Source organism: Leptodactylus fuscus, chromosome 1 (genome assembly GCF_031893055.1).
Source record: "Leptodactylus fuscus isolate aLepFus1 chromosome 1, aLepFus1.hap2, whole genome shotgun sequence".
NCBI lineage: Eukaryota > Metazoa > Chordata > Amphibia > Anura > Leptodactylidae > Leptodactylus > Leptodactylus fuscus.
This window is the reverse complement of record NC_134265.1, coordinates 240878735-240898806: the sequence shown is the minus strand read 5'-3', so window position 1 is coordinate 240898806 and position 20072 is coordinate 240878735. Positions and strand designations below refer to the sequence as shown.

The 20072-nt window shown below is 40.4% G+C and overlaps 1 protein-coding gene across 1 annotated transcript; it reads left to right on the top strand.

Annotated features, from left to right (window-relative positions):
* The first annotated feature begins 2816 nt into the window (after nucleotides 1-2816).
* On the top strand, nucleotides 2817-13479 carry LOC142217132 (uncharacterized). The gene is made up of 6 exons (XM_075285326.1): nucleotides 2817-2870; nucleotides 4187-4237; nucleotides 7476-7556; nucleotides 8851-8892; nucleotides 12387-12524; nucleotides 13087-13479. Exons 1-6 carry the CDS (start codon nucleotides 2817-2819, stop codon nucleotides 13477-13479), a joined length of 759 nt encoding a protein of 252 aa, XP_075141427.1.
* Nucleotides 13480-20072: the final 6593 nt, after the last annotated feature.

The following is a 20072-nucleotide window of genomic DNA, read 5'->3' as shown; positions in this document are numbered from 1 at the left end:
TTTCTAATTTACTGCATCTATATCTGTTAACATTAATATTTTAATGGTTATGATATATTTAGTGTAATTATTAAGAATGGAGGGACATTGTGACCCCTGCTAAAGGGTGTCAAAGGGTGGGTTTAATATTGCTCAATTAAAAAAAACCATTCACTGATATGCTGTACGTTTCTATGTTATTTGACTTGTATTATTTAAAACTAATAAAAAATTATTGAAACAAAGAAACCATTCCCCCATGTTTTGTCTTCCTGAGTGCCCGTCAGAATGGAGTGTGCAGGCAGAGATTGGTAAGTGACATCACCAGCTATACCCACCTGTTTATTTCATGAGATTGTCTGACATCGACTTACAGATGTCAACACAGCGTAGGTAAGAATTTACCAGTACTATTATCTCCAGCTTTCTAATGGATGAAATTGATATTCTGAAAGTCAACCAAGGAAGTTGAAAATGAAGGAAGTAAAGACATTTCAAAATCAAAGTGAATATTTTAGAGGCATTTCTGTACAGCTTATATGTACATATGTTACTCATATAGTAACCAGACACGTAAATCACGACTGGTCTGTGTAAATTACCTCTATAGAAGGCAATTTTGCTCAGAATCTGAATATTCAGAAGACAAAATACAAATATATTCATTTTGTATATATACTTGGTTCTTAAAAGCTCCTTACTTAAAATAGTTTTTGGAGGGAAAACTAGATGAAAGGCTTTTTATTGCCCTCTGCTATACTCTGAAACATCATTATATGTTGGCATTGGTGACCAAACCCTTCCAGTAAACTTAGACCTTCAATTATATGGAAAGAAACAAACATGCTGGCATTGTAGGGACGATTTCAGTAAACTGTGTGGCCATAGCAAGTGTTGACATTGCAGGTTCTTATGGTGAGAACGCGCGTGGTGATGTCACTCCTGTGGTTTGATTGGCTGGACATGAACAAAGAGGGAGTTTATATTGCAATATGTCCTACAAACCCAACAAGCTAAATCTGTGCTCTTCACTCTTAGCTTCACGACTCTTTGAAAAAGGTAAGAAGGACTTTGTCCCTTTTCTAGCGTTCATTCACACATCTTCTGTTTGCCTTTTCTTGTATCTTTTTCTCTGTACCTACTGTCACTGTAATGCCTCTACCATGGAGCTTTGTGTACCCACATTTTGTATTTTATACTATTATCTATGCTGCTGTAACACACTGAATATCCCCATGGTGGGACTATTTAAGGATTATCCTATCTTATCTCTTATGTATTTTATCCTGAATTACAAGAGAAACTACATTGATGAAATTAACTTTATATACCTGTTTGTCCAACTTTTCTAAAATCTCTTTTTAAGGTCATCTAATATCCTCACAGCCATTGGATCTAGATGTTATTTCAGCTATAGTGGTTTCTGGGGATTGGGAGGTGTCTATGGATTGAGGGCCTTATGGATGTTTTCAGACAACATATGTACAGGCATTGTTTATTTCGCTTCAGCCAACAAAAGATGTTAGTTCTACAATGTTTAGGGTTTAAAGTTGATTTTGATGTTTCATTAAATTTGTTATCACAAATAAAATTACAGGTTTGATCTCAAACTTAAAGGGGAAATCCACCCAAACATGATCTGTTGACATATATTAGCTATGGATGGAAAGATAACAACAATGTTCATATGAAGGTAGTAATATGATTTCCTGGAGGATGGTGCCGCAGCATGCATCTGACGGAACAATTAACTATCAATTTTGTTCTATAGTAGTCATAATCTAATAATCCTCTAATGGATTATGTACATTATACTGTATAGAATTAATTTCCAATTATCACAAAAATTGTAAAAGTTTCATTAAAATGCTACATATTTCTAATGAACGTGCACAGAAACAATGCAACCTGTCTACAATTGTTTATATAAAAATTACTCTGTATCACCTACCAATAAATCTCACCTTTCCACCTAACCTCTCTGAGCTAATTGAACAATTTGCATTTCAATTTCTAATGTTACAGTATTTTAGCTTTATAGGCAATCCATGTATTTTGTGATTGAAATTGTTTTTTCTGATTCATAAATTAAGCAATGTAAACCAAATCTCTGAATTTTGCATTGAATAGCTGTTATAAGCTGTTCAGCCTAATATAGAACCAACTGCATTATCTTAATGCAAATACATTTCTTCTTTTCTTTTATACTGAAAACATTACTAACTGTGCTAAATCTATAGTCATCCATAGACAAGTAACATAAATCTTCCTAATTCCAAAATGTACCAGTCTGTAAACTTTTACATAATAATGATGATAATAATAATAATAATAATAATAATAATAATAATAATAATGATACCAACATGTTCTGCAGCACTTTACTTTTGATGAAATGTGCACATTCATTAGATATATGTAGCATTTTAATGAAACTTTTACAATTTTTGTGATAATTGGAACTGACTTCTATGCAATGTAGTGTACATAATCCATTAAAGGGATAAGCACCAGTATCATTTCTCACCTGTCCATTGGCTAGGTGGTAAAGTTTAAATCAGTAGGGTCTTCTATTGACCTCTGCATTTAATTTCCTTCCACAATCATTGGTTTAATTTTCCATAAACTTGTTAACTTATGTTGTATGAGCCATAAAGTGGAGAACACAAGTTCTCACAATACCTTAAAATAAGAGATGCAGGGACCTGGACTAGGCCCCTTTCCTGGGGGCCCATAGAAGTCATCTCGGCTGCCTTTATAGCATTTATGCCTATTTATATCTAATGTAACATAAACTTCTTAAGCGTGTGTATTTGTTGTTTTTTATTAACAGAAACATGAAGACGGCACTCATTTTTATCTTTCTTTGGGGTCTCACCAGCGCCTTCTATGTGAGTGAGAAACATTTAGTTGTAACAATATAGCTTGTACCTCCTTATCTCACAGTATTACATCTATACTACTTACATGTGCAATGTGTTGAAGGTTAATATTAACAAAGACAGATGTAATCTCACATTTGTACTGACTACTGAAGTGCCATAATGGTTTTCTAATTAGTTAGTTTGCATCAATGTATTCTTGTCAGCCCTGTCAGCAATGCCAGAAATATTTTATTCATCCTACACTAAATACAATTTTAATTAATTCTCATTTTAATGAAATTAATAATAATTAAAGAGGACTTTTCATCATCTCCAACAAGTCCAGCTAATTACACTAACTAACAGGTACTGCTGACACAGATGGATATTTTTCCATAGCACCCACTGTTCCTGAGCTATCAACACAGTTTTGGTGCCTGATACACTATTTAGGCTCTGTACTGTCAGGAGGGCGATGCCAGGCAGGCAAAGAAGTGTGATTCACAGTTCTTATACTGGCTGCCTCTAATTGGAGCCCTGAATCACACCCCCTGCCTGACACTGCCCTTCTGACATTATAGAGCTTATATAGCATATCACACATCAAAATTACCTGTGCGTATTACTCAGGAACAGTGGAGGATAGAGAGAAAACTCCAACTTCTCTGAAATCAGCGGAGCGGCGCCTATGGACATGCTAAGAACTTGAATTGGTGGAGGTGGTGAAAGGTTCTCATAAGATGCAATTTACTGCGGAAGTGTATACAATGTCATGGTGACATCTGACACCACTGATGTAAACAGTAAACATACGTTAAAGTAATTATAGCTCTTTGTAGATTGAAAACGTGCAGATTCGTAATACAGAAATAAATTATATACAGTCACAATTTCAAGTAAATGGCAACTGAGCTGCCACAGTATAGAGCATCCATTACACAGTGTACGGAGCCACCTGATTGTGGAGCTGTACATTGCACCCATCTGATATTGATCTAATAATGATCTATCCTAAACCATCAAAATCCAGATGGTGAACCTCTTTAAACTAAGCTAAATATAAGAAATAACAACTGTACAACATGGCTGATCTACCGGATTAAAAAATCTGGTCATGTGATGGATGATCAAGTGTTGAGGATTTAATACAGAAATTATGGTGAAAAATACTTTTTCTCATTAAATAATATGATATTTTTAATCAATCCAAAAAAATTGTCACTCTTCATACGGTTTCTTTCCATAATATAAATGTGAACAGTTGTAAAGTCAAAAGAATTAGAGGAAAAAATGATTTTGTTACAAATGTTATGTACAAACGTTATTTTGTTGTTTTTCTTAAGATAAACCGTTTCCAAAGAAAATGGAAAGGAGATGATTCTGATGAAAAAGGGGTAGGTGATTTATTTTCTATAGCATCATAATTATCTTAATATGTTGTGTGTGTTTCCATCCCATTGCCTTATTCTATGGCTTTGTGTTTTTCAGTTCATAGCATAGCGTATCACGGTATTGTACAGCATTTTGTGGGTGTCATAATAAAGATTTTGGTAACCATTTAAAATATGGGAAAAATAAGGTAACCTCGGTTTCTATATAGTAATAAATTACTCTGCCACTAAATTCTAATAGCTTAGATAAGGTAGGGTATGTACGTGGCATGTAATGCCCCCGTGCCAGTAGACGGCACATGTAATTCATTATCCGGCTGCGCCTCATCCAGATTTAGGCACATTCTGCTTCATTTTTGTGCTTAGGTGAAACCTACACAAGCTGTGCAGATATTTTAATATCATTTCTGCCACATTTGTGACGTAAACAATGATTTATATGGTGTGGGTGATGGCCCGGCCCACACCTCACCTGTGCCCTGACCACTTTTGGAAAAGTAGCAAGGACGATGCAAAAACGCCAGTTGCAACTATTCACACTGATTTGCTACCATTTTACACCAAAACAGTAATGTAACAATAATAATGATTATTCCCCATGGTTCCTATATATAAACTGTAAAATTATACTCAGATGTAACCCCTTAACACCCAGAGCCAAGTAGATTCTTAATTTGCATCAAAAAACAAACACAAATGGCCACACTGTGTAAAAGGCAGCAGATGTTTTGGCCCGTGGATGCGATTTTTAGCTGTGAGCAGGCAAAACGTTATTTAAAAGCATTTAGAACAAAAGCTGTAAGTGTATGTATGTGTGGGATCACCATCTATATATGTTTTGGCATAGAATACATGCAATTACATAATTATAGAGGAATACCACATTCACCTCCTGTACTTTGGAAATCACACAGTGAGTGATCATTAAAGTGAATACATAGCCCAGGGTAAATGTGATGGCACTTATGTTATAGACATGCAAAACCTATTTTCAAAGGCAATCTCTTTTTTGATGGACTAGACCTTTCTATGACCCTCAACCACTGTTTTAACTGCTATATAACTTGTGCATGCAATATGGTTAGATATATATTCCTTCCCTTACATATCCTGCCACTGTCCATGTCATACTCACTGAACTATGTCATTAAATTGTACCTTCTCTGTGCATAAAGCAGGCATATAGTAGATAGAAGAGCAGAAAAACACAAAGAGCACAGGCTCAGATATATAAAAAATTCATATATTTATCAAGAGAAACATTTAGTATTGAGCAACAATACAATGTGGTCTGTCTATTATATGATTGTGTATATATTAATGTAGTATCGAATAGTACTTCCAACATTGTTACTTATAGTAGGAGTCTAACTTCCAGCACCCCAACCAATCAGCAGATGGAATGTGCTGGAGCACTACGTAAGAGCAAACAGCACCATATATCGTGCATCTTAGTCACTAGTGGTGTAACTATCACAGTCACAGGGGGTGTGGGGCCTGTGGCCAGTATGAGATGGCAGATGAAAACATGGTTCTCCAACTGTTATACACATTGGTAATGGACATGTCAAGCCCCTTTACAATAGATGCCAGCCCAGATGAGGTGACTAAAAATAATAAATACTTATACTCACCTCTCCTGTGCTTCTAACGATTCCCAGCATCCTCTCTGGGGCTCTTGCAGTCTGTGACTGAGGTCACACCCCAGACACTGCTGGGATGTGTGACCTCAGCATGCCCCATGTGACTGCTGAGGCCAAATCATAGACTCCAAAAGTAATGTCTGGGATGCGTCATCTCAGTCACAGGTAGAAGAGGACTGAAGAGGATGCTGAAGAAAGCCACGTGGAGCAAGGATGCCCAGGAACGGTGAGGAAAGGTGAGTATAAGTGCTTGTTATCTTTAAACATTTCTCCTTGGCCTCTACTTAATATACTGTGGGGTCTAAGTAGACACCAGAGTATAATATTAGTACCAAAGCAGAGGACTAAACCTCTTGAATATTTGGGGAAATTCAGGGGGTTCATCTGAAGCAGCTCTAGAGGGACTCTTGAGAGCATATTATACAGTGTGAGTGATACTATAGAGCACATTATACTGTGTGGAGGCCACTGTGATGCAAATAATACTGTGTAGGGGCCACTGTGGAGCAAATAATACTGTGGGGGGCCATTGTGGAGCATATCATACTGTGTGGAGTCACTGTGGAAAATATATTGTGGGGGGGTCACTGTGGAGCATATTATACTGTGCGGGGGCCACTGTGGAACATATTATAATATGTGAGGCTATTGTTGAGCATATTATCATGTGTGGAACCTCTTCACTATTCACACCACACACCATCAGTTTTATAGCAACCATGCACTATTATTACAGGCTGTTATGATTGCATGGTTTCTATAAAACAGATACTGTGAAATGTAAATAGTGAAGGAGTCCCAGCGCTCGCAAAAGCGCCACAGTACCTTCAAACAGTTGATCAGCAGGGGATCTGGGCGTTGGACCCCCACCAATCTCTTATGTCTCTTTGAGAAAAAATAGGACTGATTGATGGGAGAATTTCTACACTGTGCAGAAAATATGAGCAGCAAAAATGCTGTGGTTTCCTAAACTGCGCCGATTTTGGAAATTGCAACATGTCCATTATAACTATGGAAATGCCATCGGTTTTACCTATGGATATAATTGAAGCAAAATGTCGCAGATGCTTTTCTGTGAAAAGTGCTGTGGGAAAAACTATGATGTGTCTCCACCGTGAATTTTCCCGTAGCATTTTTCGCTGCAGCCCACTACGTAGGGCCTTAGACTTAAAGAGGTTGTTCAGGATAAATTTTGTGCTACAATGTGGTATTTGGTGTTATATAGGCAACACTGTGGAATTCGGTTGCCATTATTGAGGGTATTGTGTGCTACACAATGACTTTTGTTTGATGCGCTGTTGTAGTGTTTCTTTGCTAGTGAATCCTTCCTATATATTTCGCATTCCTTTTGTAGCCATTCTTTTTTAGCCAAAATATGCAGCAAAATTTGCAACAAAAAAGACTGTGTTTCTGCAAAGTGAGACCTCAACTTTAAAGATATTTACAAAATGCTTAAATGTATACCCTGTAACAGTATCATTATCTACAGTCAGTTAAACAAATAATAATAATAATAATAATAATCAATTTTATTTATATAGTGCCAACATATTTCGCCAACAAACAGTTGACCCAATTTTTTCTTTTCTATCCTTTAGGCACTAAGACATAGATACAGCAACAACTTCTTCAGACACGTGTATTTTCAAGCACCCCCAAAATATATAACATATGCTAAGGTAAGAACAGTTGATTATAAGCAACATTGCAATATATCTTATCAAAAGAAAAAAAGCCTCTTCATGTTCTTATCAAGCGGTTTCCCTGCTCCATCTCCTAAACTACCTTTGACTCTGAAAAATTACTGCAGGTCAAATGACTCAGATTACACATGTCTAAGGAAATCTGTAGAGGAATGATGGAGTGAGCAGGGAGTGAAGGAGACAAGAGAAGAAAGACAGTCTGATGCTGGAGCTAAATAGGAGCTTTCAATCTATAGCATTTCCATCACATCAGTACTGTTCAGTACTACTCTATATATGTCCTGCATGATCCTGGGGCTGTTTCTGAGTGAGACAGTTATGAAGCAGATTCTCCTGTGTTCACTGTGTGCAATGTATGGCAGTTAGTCACCACCCACCAGCTCAGAGAGAAATACAAACTCCAGATATAGCATACAGAGAGGAAAACTACTAAAAACTGAAAAATATACAGTAAGTCATATAAGATAAGATAATTCTCTAATAGTTCCACCATGGAGAAATTCAGTGTGTTACAGTAGCATGGATATTACAATAATATATTACAAGAAAGAACACATACAAGCTCAGAATAGCAGATAGAAAAGATACTAGGAATCATGGCAACTAAGAAGAAAAAGAAGACTCAGGATCAGTTAGTTCTCTGTGCGGTGTGTCTCTGATGTTGATTATATAGCCCGACCGCAGTTGCGAGGAAGGATCTCTGATAACGCTCCTTCTCATACTTGGGGTGAAACAGTCAGTCACTGACAGTACTGCCCAGTGCTATCATGGTCTCATACATGGGAGGGGAGTTGTCCTTCAGCATGGAACTCACCACGGACAGTATCCTTCTGTCACCCACCCATTGGGTCCAGTACAGGAGGAAATGGTGACCGAAAATTGTGTTACTCCTTGAGTACCTACACAAACACAACAAATTACTCTGAAAAGATCAATTGAAACAACATTTCTATTAAAGAGGACCTTTCATCAGTTGGGGCACATGCAGTTTTATATACCGCTAGAAAGTCAACAGTGCGCTGAAGTCAGCACACTGTCGGCTTTCACGATCTGTGCCCCAGGTGAAGAGCTATCGGTGCCGGTACCATAGCTCTTCACTGTCAGAAGGGCCTTCCTCACAGCAGCGTCTATAGGTCTATACTGTGAGAGCGATGAGGAACACCTCCCTCTCCTCCTGATAGTGCTCGTCCAATACTGTAAGTCAAGATCTGATGATTCTTTCCTTTAAAAAAAAATATCCTCAGACCACATGACATTTTTTATATTTTAGGGAAGTGATTCTTCAGAGGAGAATGAAGATAGCTCTGATGAGGTATGTACATGATCCCCCCCCCCCCCAACTCACATTTCTCTATTTATACATTGCATTTACTTCAAATTAAAATGTATAGAAATATGTTTCATAATAAAGATACAGTACATTGCTTTTCTAGAATAGAACTACTGAAGTGGTTTGTTTAGTATGTTGCAATGGCCACTGATCATACTCTCTCCCACAAATTACTGGTGATCACTTAACTCTTTACTGACAAGACTGTTTTAGTAAGAATTGGCTTAATTTATATAATCTACAGTAGATCAGGTTCTGTATACTTTCTCATAATTCTCTGCAGCAGCCAAGCTTCTCTCCTGTTGTCTTTTGGCCTTTGTCATTTCATTGGTGATTTCTAAAGGGGCTCATCAAGGTCATGGCGCTTGTATCAAAGCATCATAACTTTGACTCATCCCACGTGATTTCTGAGGCCCAAACACAGACCTCAGCAGTGACACGGGGCTGCTGATGTCACCCATGAGGCTGGAAGAGGCCAGAAAATCCTGGGAGAGAAGACCGACAGCCACTTTGAAGCCCGGCAAGGTGAGTATGAGCTGTTTACTATTTTTAACCCCTTCCCGCTAGAGGCATTTTTCTCATTTAGATTTTTGTTTTTGACTCCCCACCTTCTAAACCCCACTTTGTTATTTTTCTGTTCACAGAGCCATGTGAAGGCTTAGTGTTTACGGGACAAATTCTACTTTGTAATGGTACCATTTAATATTCAGTACTGAGAAGCTGGGGGGAAAAATCTGAATCGGCAGCGGTGTACTTTTAAATTATACAATTTTGGGGAATGTCTGATGTTTTGATCACTTTTAATTCAAATTTATTTGGGAGGTGAAATGGCGAATAAATTACATTTTGGCACTTTTTTTTTCCCACTAAGGCGTTCGCCGTATAGGAAAAATAATTTTATATTGGGCATTTTCAGACTTCTGGATGTATAATTTGTTTATACAGCAAAAACAAATTTCTCCGGCAACTCTCCGATGATAAAATATAACTTTTAATCAGAAAACATCATAAAATGACAAAAAATTTGATGTCGATCACAAAATAAAGAAAAGAAATGTAAACTCCCTAAAAACGCAGACGCATTGCGGAACCATCGTTCCTTCCTCAGTGAGGAAGGAACGATGGTTCCGCAATGCGTCTGCGTTTTTTAGGGGGTTTACATTTCTTTATTTTGTGATCGACATCAAATTTTTTGTCATTTTATGATGTTTTCTGATTAAAAGTTATATTTTATCATCGGAGAGTTGCCGGAGAAATTTGTTTTTGCTGTGGAGATATTACACTCAAGGAATAGAGTGTGTTGCCATGCACCCTGAAGAATTTAACCATTGAAAAGCCGATGTCTGAAATCAACCTGTGGGTGAGCTGAACCTTTTTTGTACCTTTTTTTGCTATAATTTGTTTATGCTTGTCTATCTTTATTTCTATCTAGGGAAAGGGGGTGTGATTTGAATTTTTACTTTTTAAACTTTTTTATTAGCCCTTCTAGGGAGCTTGAATCTGCAAGTCCCATAGACTGCAATACAACTGCACTTGTTAAAGCTGACGTTGCATGATTTGATATAGCTGGAGCCCCACATTGTGAAAGCAATGTGCCACACAATGCATTAGCGCTGGTAGCTATGGCGGCTGCTCTGCAGCAGGGCGGCCCCATCTTTAACCCCTTCCCGACAGCTGCACAGTGAACGCTGTGAAAATGAAGCCCATAAGAAAATCACACAAATGCACTTTTTCTTCAAATCAAACCCATTATGAACTTTTTTCCAGCTTCACAGTACACTGTACAGAATAATTAATGGTAGCATCATGAAGAAAAATTAGTCCCACAAACATTAAGACCTCATATGGCTCTGAGAACGGAGAAACAAAAAAGTTATGGGGTTTGGAATGGGGGGGGAGTCAAAAACGAAAATCAGAAAGTGCCGTCAGCGTGAAGGGGTTAAAGACCCGACATCCGCATTAATAGTACGGCAGATGTAGGGAAGGGGTTAAAAACCTCCCCAGGGCCTCCAATTATTATACTCTGGAGTCTGAGTATAAAAATATAAAAATATTTGGAAATCTGGTTCGCTCATCCCTAGTAATAAACTGCTGAATTGTGTTTCCCATTCGGTGTCCATGTTTATATCTAAAATGTTGCATTTATATTTTTCCTTGGTAAGGGTTAGGGTTATGGGTGTAGTTGGTCATGATTTTATAATTTAGTTTTTTATAAATTTTATATCCAAGTAAGGTCTAATAACTATATTGATTTTAGTAAAACAATGTGAACAACTTGTACAATTCAAGATGGAACATAAAATATACAACAATGGTAGCAGGAGTTTTACCTGGAAGAAATCATCTACTTCTACGCATGATAACATTTTTAAATAAGATTTTTTAATTTACTAAATTTGTATATCCACAATACAAAACAATGTAGGGTGCAATCTTCTATCCTGTTTTTAAATCCTGTGGTTTTATGACTCATCCTAAGGATCTTTTCCCAGCAATGTATTCTTGCTTCTAAACCACCATAGAGGTTAACCTCAAACACAACAAAAGGCAGAGATAGAGTGTCTTGGCTGTATACTGGAGTTTCCAGATGACTCTGCTAAGAATGAAGACAGAAACCAATATGACATACTCATACTGATGTGATAAGAAAGCATCAATATATCCATGGAGTAGGGAATATTAGTATGCAAACAGAAGTAAAAAGACAATTGGCATAAACTGACTGATATACTACATTGCCCTTTCCCGCATATACAGTATACAATGTTTTTGTTAGGGAATTGCTAGGATAGCAATTCCCCAGTAGCTGCTGGAAACCCTGGAGGAAAGGGGGCACAAGAGACAGTGATCCCTAAACTGAAGCCCCCCCACTGTCCCTTCCTCTTACCTGCCCCTATCCTACGCAATAGGCGGCAACTTGGAGACAATCCCTACCTATACATGTGGCAGACAAATCGCAGACAAGACAATAACAACAAAAGGAGGTCAGCTAGCCAGGGGTCAGTAACAGTCGAGCAATGAAGTGTCAAAATCAGAATCCAAAAGAATAGTCAATAGGAAAAGCCAGAGGTCAAGAATCAGAATATAAGTAATACCAGTGAGAGAAAAAGCCAGTATGCACAAGACAATAGCAAGCACCAGTGTGAATGTGAGCAAAGACTAAATAGGGAGGAAGAATCCACCCTGGACCTGCTAGGCAGGCTGTCAATCACAGAGCAAGGCTAAGTTTAACTATTAGAGGAGCAGAGAGAAATGAAGGTGAAGGAGACGGGTGTGGTGGGAAATCAATTACCAACTAGAGTCGTGTTCACACAGTACAACCAAAAGCTCTAACCAAGGAATTAAACTGCACACGCCTCGTGCACCACAGCATGCGAGCAGAGGGCGGTGCAGTGACCCAAACAGGCAGAGATGTTACAATTTTATTAGTATTTTTCAGGTATTGCATCAGTTTTTTTTAACTTATCTGATCGTAGCAGGAGGAAGCAGTAGATGCTGGTAAAAATGGAAATAATGCTGCATCCGAGGAAGCAGAGGAATCAGAAGGAAATGGGGCAGAGGAAGACTCAGAAGGAGCTGAGGAGGAGGAGAATGAAGGAACTTCTGCTCCAGAGGTGACAAGACTTTATATAAATTTATGGAGGAGATTCATCAAAACTTGTACTGGAAAAAAAACTGAGCAGGTTCCCATAATAAACTTTCAGATTGCAGACTTCAGTTTTAACTGACTTGTAAAGATAATGGGAAAAATATACAAATCTGTTTTCCAAGATGTAAATAAGAAAACAATGCCTCTGCTTGATGTCCTCTAGGGGCAGCCCCCTTAAACATCATGCATGACTTTTTCAGCAAGTCTTAAAGCTATGATGCAAGGTTTAGCCAATCTAGTATTTCTATTCCAAAAGGAACAGAATCCCAGCTGTGGACAGCGCTGTTTCGATCTGTTGGATCTCTTCAGAACAGCGTAGGGATACTAGTTTGGCAGAGTGAGACATTATAGACCAGGATCAGGGGATAATAACACTTCTTAGGGAGTGTGCACCTTTACAGGCGTATGAAGTCTTACGAGCCTTTTTCGCTCCACTGAGGGATTATGGGAAAAATATGCAAATATGTTTTCCTAAGGAGCGTTATTATCCTCTGATCTTAATATTTATTGTTTTCTCCTGTTAATAGGTAGAAGATAGTACTGCGAGCCTGAATGAGACCTCAACTGAAGATGGACTACAGTCAAGCACAGCCCAGGAAAGTAGTACTGAAGCACAACCCACACAAGCCAGTACCATGGAGGAAACAGCTAGTGTTCCTACTGAACTCCCTAAGAGTAGTGATTATGATAACTTAGGTACTGAGGAAGGTAGCAATGGTGAGGTTCCAAGCACCGCACCTGTATATGAACCAGAGAATAATGGGTATTATTATGAAAATGGTTATTATTATCATGAGAATGAAGTTGACCCTAGAGGAGTAAAAGGCGATACTTATGGAAGGTATGAGGATGATTATCACTATAGAAATTACCTGCATCAGCTCTATGCTCAACAATACCATCAACATTATTATCAGTAGATACAAACCAATGGAAATGAGCACATTGTATGAGTGTTACGATCTGTTAGTACATTCTTTTTAATTCCTCAGTTGCTATGTGTTTAGTAATACAAAAAGTTCCTAAATTTTGATCATTCAATAAAACGCTGTGTTAAATATATTGGTAATTAATTGGATCAGTCTCATCTGATTGTCCAACTCAGGTATCTTCCTTTCCTTTTTCTTTAGTACTACAGGTTCCTCTATCACTGGAAGAGCTATTGATGGTCCATTATTGCAGAGATCAGGAATTATCTTATATATTACAAAATTGTACATGTATTTTTATGTATGTTGAATTTTTATAAAGTTTTCATTGGGAGACAGTGAATAAAAGCCATTCTCCAAATGAATTCCATATTGTGAAGAAACGTAACAAAATTTGGTGAATTAATGGTTAATGAACCACTTGATATTTTTGTGGTGAACTTTTCATGGGCCATCATTAGCAAACACAGCAGATGACATCTGCACTGAAAGTATTTGCATATGTGTGATAACGTAAAGCCCTGAGTGACTATTTCTTCATCTCTTTGATACTTAATGAAGCGATAAATGAAAATATAAACTTATGTATGCTGTTTCAAGTGTATTACATAGAATATGAAAAAATCTTAATAAAATATTTGCTCTGTATTCATGAGTTGCGTTATTTATCAGGTTAGAAAAAAGAATAATTAAGATGCAATTTTTCCAGCAGAATTTTATCAAAATCAGGAAATAAAAATGTAAATATGATTTAATGAAGTGGTAGCTACCGTTTTAATAATCTTTAAACCAAATACACAAAACTTTTAAATACAGTATAGCTAACAGAAAAAACTGTGTCCTTATCTATTTATCAAACCTCTTTTCTCCCCACCATCCTTAAACTGACATTCACTCTGAAATCTCTGCTGAATCAGTTTTGGTTTCCCAAGATTAACTGTTAGGTTACTGAAGTATCAAATTATAAAAGCCCATAAAAGTCTATGGAGAGGAGGGGGGATAGGGTGAAGAGACAAGAGAAAACCAAAGAAATGTTGCTGATACAGCTAGTAATAGGGCTTTTATTTTCTCACTTTTCTCACTCAAAGTGCTTTATTTAAAACTAGCCTCTGCCCACGACTTCATCTGCATGTTGTTGGCATCGATGATCCACCTATATTCAGCAAATTGCTGCTGTAGATAGTTTGCCTGCTCCGGCGTTTTGGCATCTCTCAAGCTGTCCTGCTGCTGAACTTGTTCCTCGCACCGTGCCTGTGATTGTTAGGATGCCATATAATAAATGTGTTGTTGATGTCGACGATCCCCCTCAGCTCCGCTTGAGGAGAACTCTGTTGACTTCTGGCTACCTTCATAGGTCTCATTGTTTTAGAATTTTGTGACAAATTAGATTTTCTTTTTCCCATCATGTTTAAAATTAGCAAACTGTCAATTAGGATTAAAGGTGTTTTCCCATGTAAGTGTGTCAGCATGTTGCCTGGAGCAGATCAGATAATATGCAAATGCTCAGGTTCAGCTGTTTTTGCATGATTGAGTAACAAACATCCAAACACACAAACTTTCACATTTATAATATTAGCAGGATAGGATAATATTACTATGCTGCATCTGAGTTAAATGAATAAGATACAATTATAGAGCAGGTTTTAAAGTGTTAAAGAATTGACTTAGAAAAAAATCCACTAAAAAAAATCTCTTTATGGGAGCAGATGTGGCACCGAGGCGTGACAGCTACAGGATTTCAAGAAAATTTTGTTACCTTGTCAGCACATCAGGCCTGCCAACTGAAAAATCTGGAAAATCTTCCCTGATAAGTTTAACACTTGGGACCGACCAGCTCGTCATCCTTTTATGGGAGCACATACCACAATAATATAGCATTGGTAGAGTGACAATTTACAGAATTTCAAGAAAAAAAACCTGTAATACTGTCAGTGTGCCTATTGTTGAAAAGTGATAACTAGAGATGAGTGAACAGTGTTCTATCGAACTCATGTTCGATCGGATATTAGACTGTTCGGCATGTTCGAATCGAATCGAACACCGCGTGGTAAAGTGCGCCATTACTCGATTCCCCTCCCACCTTCCCTGGCGCCTTTTTTGCTCCAATAACAGCGCAGGGTAGGTGGGACAGGAACTACGACACCGGTGACGTTGAAAAAAGTAGGCAAAACCCATTGGCTGCCGAAAACATGTGACCTCTAATTTAAAAGAACAGCGACGCCCAGCTTCGCGTCATTCTGAGCTTGCAATTCACCGGGGACGGAGGTTTCCGTCCAGTTAGCTAGGGCTTAGATTCTGGGTAGGCAGGGACAGGCTAGGATAGGAAGGAGAAGAGAACCAACAGCTCTTATAAGAGCTAAATTCCAAGGAGAAGCTTGTCAGTGTAACGTGGCACTGACGGGCTCAATCGCCGCAACCCAGCTTGCCCAGGATCCTGAATGGAATACACTGACAGTGTATTCCCGTATACCCTATATATACCCCCGATACCCGTTCCAACGGTGTGCCCCCCCACCTTCACCCCAGAAATACACTGCAAGTCCCCTAGCAAGAGAATTGGGGCTATATACACCCACTATTTTTGCTACTGGTATATAGTGCCATTGTCTGACTGGGAATTCAAAGAATATATTGGGGTTACAAATACCCTCATTTCTTGCTACTGGTATATAGTGCCAGTTTCTGACTGGTAATTCAAAGAATATATTGGGGTTATAAATACCCTCATTTCTTGCTACTGCCATATAGTGCCAGTTTCTGACTGGTAATTCAAAGAATATATTGGGGTTACGTGCACCCACAATTTTTGCTACTGGTATATAGTGCCATTGTCTGACTGGGAATTCAAAGAATATATTGGGGTTACAAATACCCTCATTTCTTGCTACTGCCATATAGTGCCAGTTTCTGACTGGTAATTCAAAGAATATATTGGGGTTACGTGCACCCACAATTTTTGCTACTGGTATATAGTGCCATTGTCTGACTGGGAATTCAAAGAATATATTGGGGTTACAAATACCCTCATTTCTTGCTACTGCCACATAGTGCCAGTTTCTGACTGGTATTTCAAAGAATATATTGGGGTTACAAATACCCTCATTTCTTGCTACTGCCATATAGTGCCAGTTTCTGACTGGTAATTCAAAGAATATATTGGGGTTACGTGCACCCACAATTTTTGCTACTGGTATATAGTGCCATTGTCTGACTGGGAATTCAAAGAATATATTGGGGTTACAAATACCCTCATTTCTTGCTACTGCCATATAGTGCCAGTTTCTGACTGGTAATTCAAAGAATATATTGGTGTTACGTGCACCCACAATTTTTGCTACTGGTATATAGTGCCATTGTCTGACTGGGAATTCAAAGAATATATTGGGGTTACAAATACCCTCATTTCTTGCTACTGCCATATAGTGCCAGTTTCTGACTGGTAATTCAAAGAATATATTGGGGTTACAAATACCCTCATTTCTTGCTACTGCCATATAGTGCCAGTTTCTGACTGGTAATTCAAAGAATATATTGGGGTTACGTGCACCCACAATTTTTGCTACTGGTATATAGTGCCATTGTCTGACTGGGAATTCAAAGAATATATTGGGGTTACAAATACCCTCATTTCTTGCTACTGCCATATAGTGCCAGTTTCTGACTGGTAATTCAAAGAATATATTGGGGTTACGTGCACCCACAATTTTTGCTACTGGTATATAGTGCCATTGTCTGACTGGGAATTCAAAGAATATATTGGGGTTACAAATACCCTCATTTCTTGCTACTGCCATATAGTGCCAGTTTCTGACTGGTAATTCAAAGAATATATTGGGGTTACGTGCACCCACAATTTTTGCTACTGGTATATAGTGCCATTGTCTGACTGGGAATTCAAAGAATATATTGGGGTTACAAATACCCACATTTCTTGCTACTTGTATATAGTGCCAGTTTCTAACTGGGAATTCAAAATGCGCAAGGCTCCCGGAAAGGGACGTGGACGAGGCCGTGGGCGAGATCGGGGGAATGGTTCTGGGGAGCAAGGTAGCAGTGAAGCCACAGGGCGTCCCGTGCCTACTCCTGTGGGGCAGCAAGCATTGCGCCACTCCACAGTGCCAGGGTTGCTTGCCACATTAACTAAACTGCAGGGTACAAACCTTAGAAGGCCCGAGAACCAGGAACAGGTCTTGCAATGGCTGTCAGAGAACGCTTACAGCACATTGTCCAGCAGCCAGTCAGACTCTGCCTCCTCTCCTCCTATTACCCAACAGTCTTGTCCTCCTTCCTCCCAAAATTCCCAAGCTTCACAGAACAATAACCCCAACTGTCCCTGCTCCCCAGAGCTGTTCTCCGCTCCTTTCATTGTCCCTCAACCTGCCCCTCCACGTCACGATTCCACGAACCTAACAGAGGAGCATCTGTGTCCAGATGCTCAAACACTAGAGTCTCCTCCATCTCCGTTCGATTTGGTGGTGGATGACCAGCAACCCACCCTCATCGACGATGATGTGACGCAGTTGCCGTCAGGGCATCCAGTTGACCGGCGCATTGTGCGGGAGGAGGAGATGAGACAGGAGTTGGAAGAGGAAGTGGTGGATGATGAGGACACTGACCCGACCTGGACAGGGGGGATGTCAAGCGGGGAAAGTAGTGTGGATGTTGAGGCAGGTGCAGCACCAAAAAGGGTAGCTAGAGGCAGAGGCAGAGGTCAGCAGCTTAGGCGAAGCCAGGCCACACCCGGAATCTCCCAAGATGTTCCAGTTCGTACCCAGCCCCGAAAAACTCCCACCTCGAGGGCACGTTTCTCGAAGGTGTGGAGTTTTTTCAAGGAATGCGCCGAGGACAGATATAGTGTTGTCTGCACAATTTGCCTCTCGAAATTGATTAGGGGCTCTGAGAAGAGCAACCTGTCCACCACTTCAATGCGCCGTCATTTGGAATCCAAGCACTGGAATCAGTGGCAGGCCGCAACGGCAGGACAAAGGCCGCCTGCCGTTCACGCCACTGCCACTGCCTCTGCCTCTGCCGCTGCCACTGCTGACTGTGCTGGCGATGCACTCCAGAGGACGAGCCAGGACACCACTTCATCTGCCTCCGCCACTTTGTTGACTTCTTCCTCATCCTCCCCTGTTCCTGTCTTATCTCCTTCTCCTGCACCATCAAAGGCACCATCAGGCGCTTCTTTACAATAACCCACCATCTCTCAGACATTGGAGCGGCAGCAGAAATACACTGCTAACCACCCACACGCGCAAGCCTTGAACGCCAACATCGCTAAACTGCTGGCCCAGGAGATGTTGGCGTTCCGGCTTGTTGAAACTCCCGCCTTCCTGGACCTGATGGCAACTGCGGCACCTCGCTATGCCATCCCTAGCCGTCACTATTTCTCCCGGTGTGCCGTCCCCGCCTTGCACCAACACGTGTCACTCAACATCAGGCGGGCCCTTAGTTCTGCGCATTGCACAAAGGTCCACTTGACCACCGACGCGTGGACAAGTGCATGCGGACAGGGACGCTACATTTCACTGACGGCACACTGGGTGAATGTAGTTGAGGCTGGGACTGCTTCCCAAACTGGCCCGGTGTACCTCGTCTAGCCGCCTAACATTCCTGGCAGGGACACGAGAAGAACACCCCCCTCCTCCTCCTCCTCCACCGCCTCCTCCTCCGCCACCGCCTCCTTCTCCGCTGTTAGATTGACCCCAGCTACGAGTTGGAAACGTTGCAGCACTGGCGTTGGTAGACGTCAGCAGGCTGTGCTGAAGCTGATCAGCTTGGGGGACAGACAGCACACTGCCTCCGAGGTGAGGGATGCCCTCCTCGATGAGACGGCAATATGGTTTGAGCCGCTGCACCTGGGCCCAGGCATGGTCATTTGTGATATCGGCCGGAACCTGGTAGCAGCTCTGGAGCTTGCCGGACTCCAACATGTTCCATGCCTGGCCCACGTCTTCAACCTAGTGGTGCAACGTTTCCTAAAGAGCTACCCCAATGTTCCAGAGCTACTGGTGAAAGTGCGGCGCATGTGCGCCCACTTTCGCAAGTCGACAGTAGCCGCTGCTAGCTTAAAATCTCTCCAGCAACGCCTGCATGTGCCACAACACCGGCTTTTGTGCGATGTCCCCACACGCTGGAACTCAACGTTTCAGATGTTGAATAGAGTGGTTGAGCAGCAGAGACCTTTGATGGAATACCAGCTACAAAACCCTAGGGTTCCACAAAGTCAGCTGCCTCAGTTTCTCATCCATGAGTGGCCATGGATGAGAGACCTTTGTGACATCCTACGGGTGTTTGAGGAGTCCACAAGGAGGGTGAGCTCTGAGGATGCGATGGTGAGCCTTACAATCCCGCTCTTGTGTGTTCTGAGAGAATCCCTGATTGACATCAGGGATAACTCAGATCACACAGAGGAGTCAGGGATAGCATCCGATCTGTCACAGCTGGAGAGTAGGTCCACACATCTGTCCGCTTCATCGCGTTTAATGGAGGAGGAGGAGGAGGAGGAAGAGTTGTCCGATGATGTGATGGTGATACAGGAGGCTTCCGGGCAACTTCGAATCGTCCCATTGTTGCAGCGCGGA

Bases quoted from the DNA above. Each gene is read 5' to 3' on its own strand.
- LOC142217132 (XM_075285326.1), top strand. From the start codon at position 2,817: ATGAAGACGGCACTCATTTTTATCTTTCTTTGGGGTCTCACCAGCGCC. The intron at 4,238-7,475 runs GTAGGTGATTTA...TCTATCCTTTAG, and splicing joins ATGATTCTGATGAAAAAGGG to GCACTAAGACATAGATACAG. The intron at 8,893-12,386 runs GTATGTACATGA...ATCTGATCGTAG, and splicing joins ATGAAGATAGCTCTGATGAG to CAGGAGGAAGCAGTAGATGC.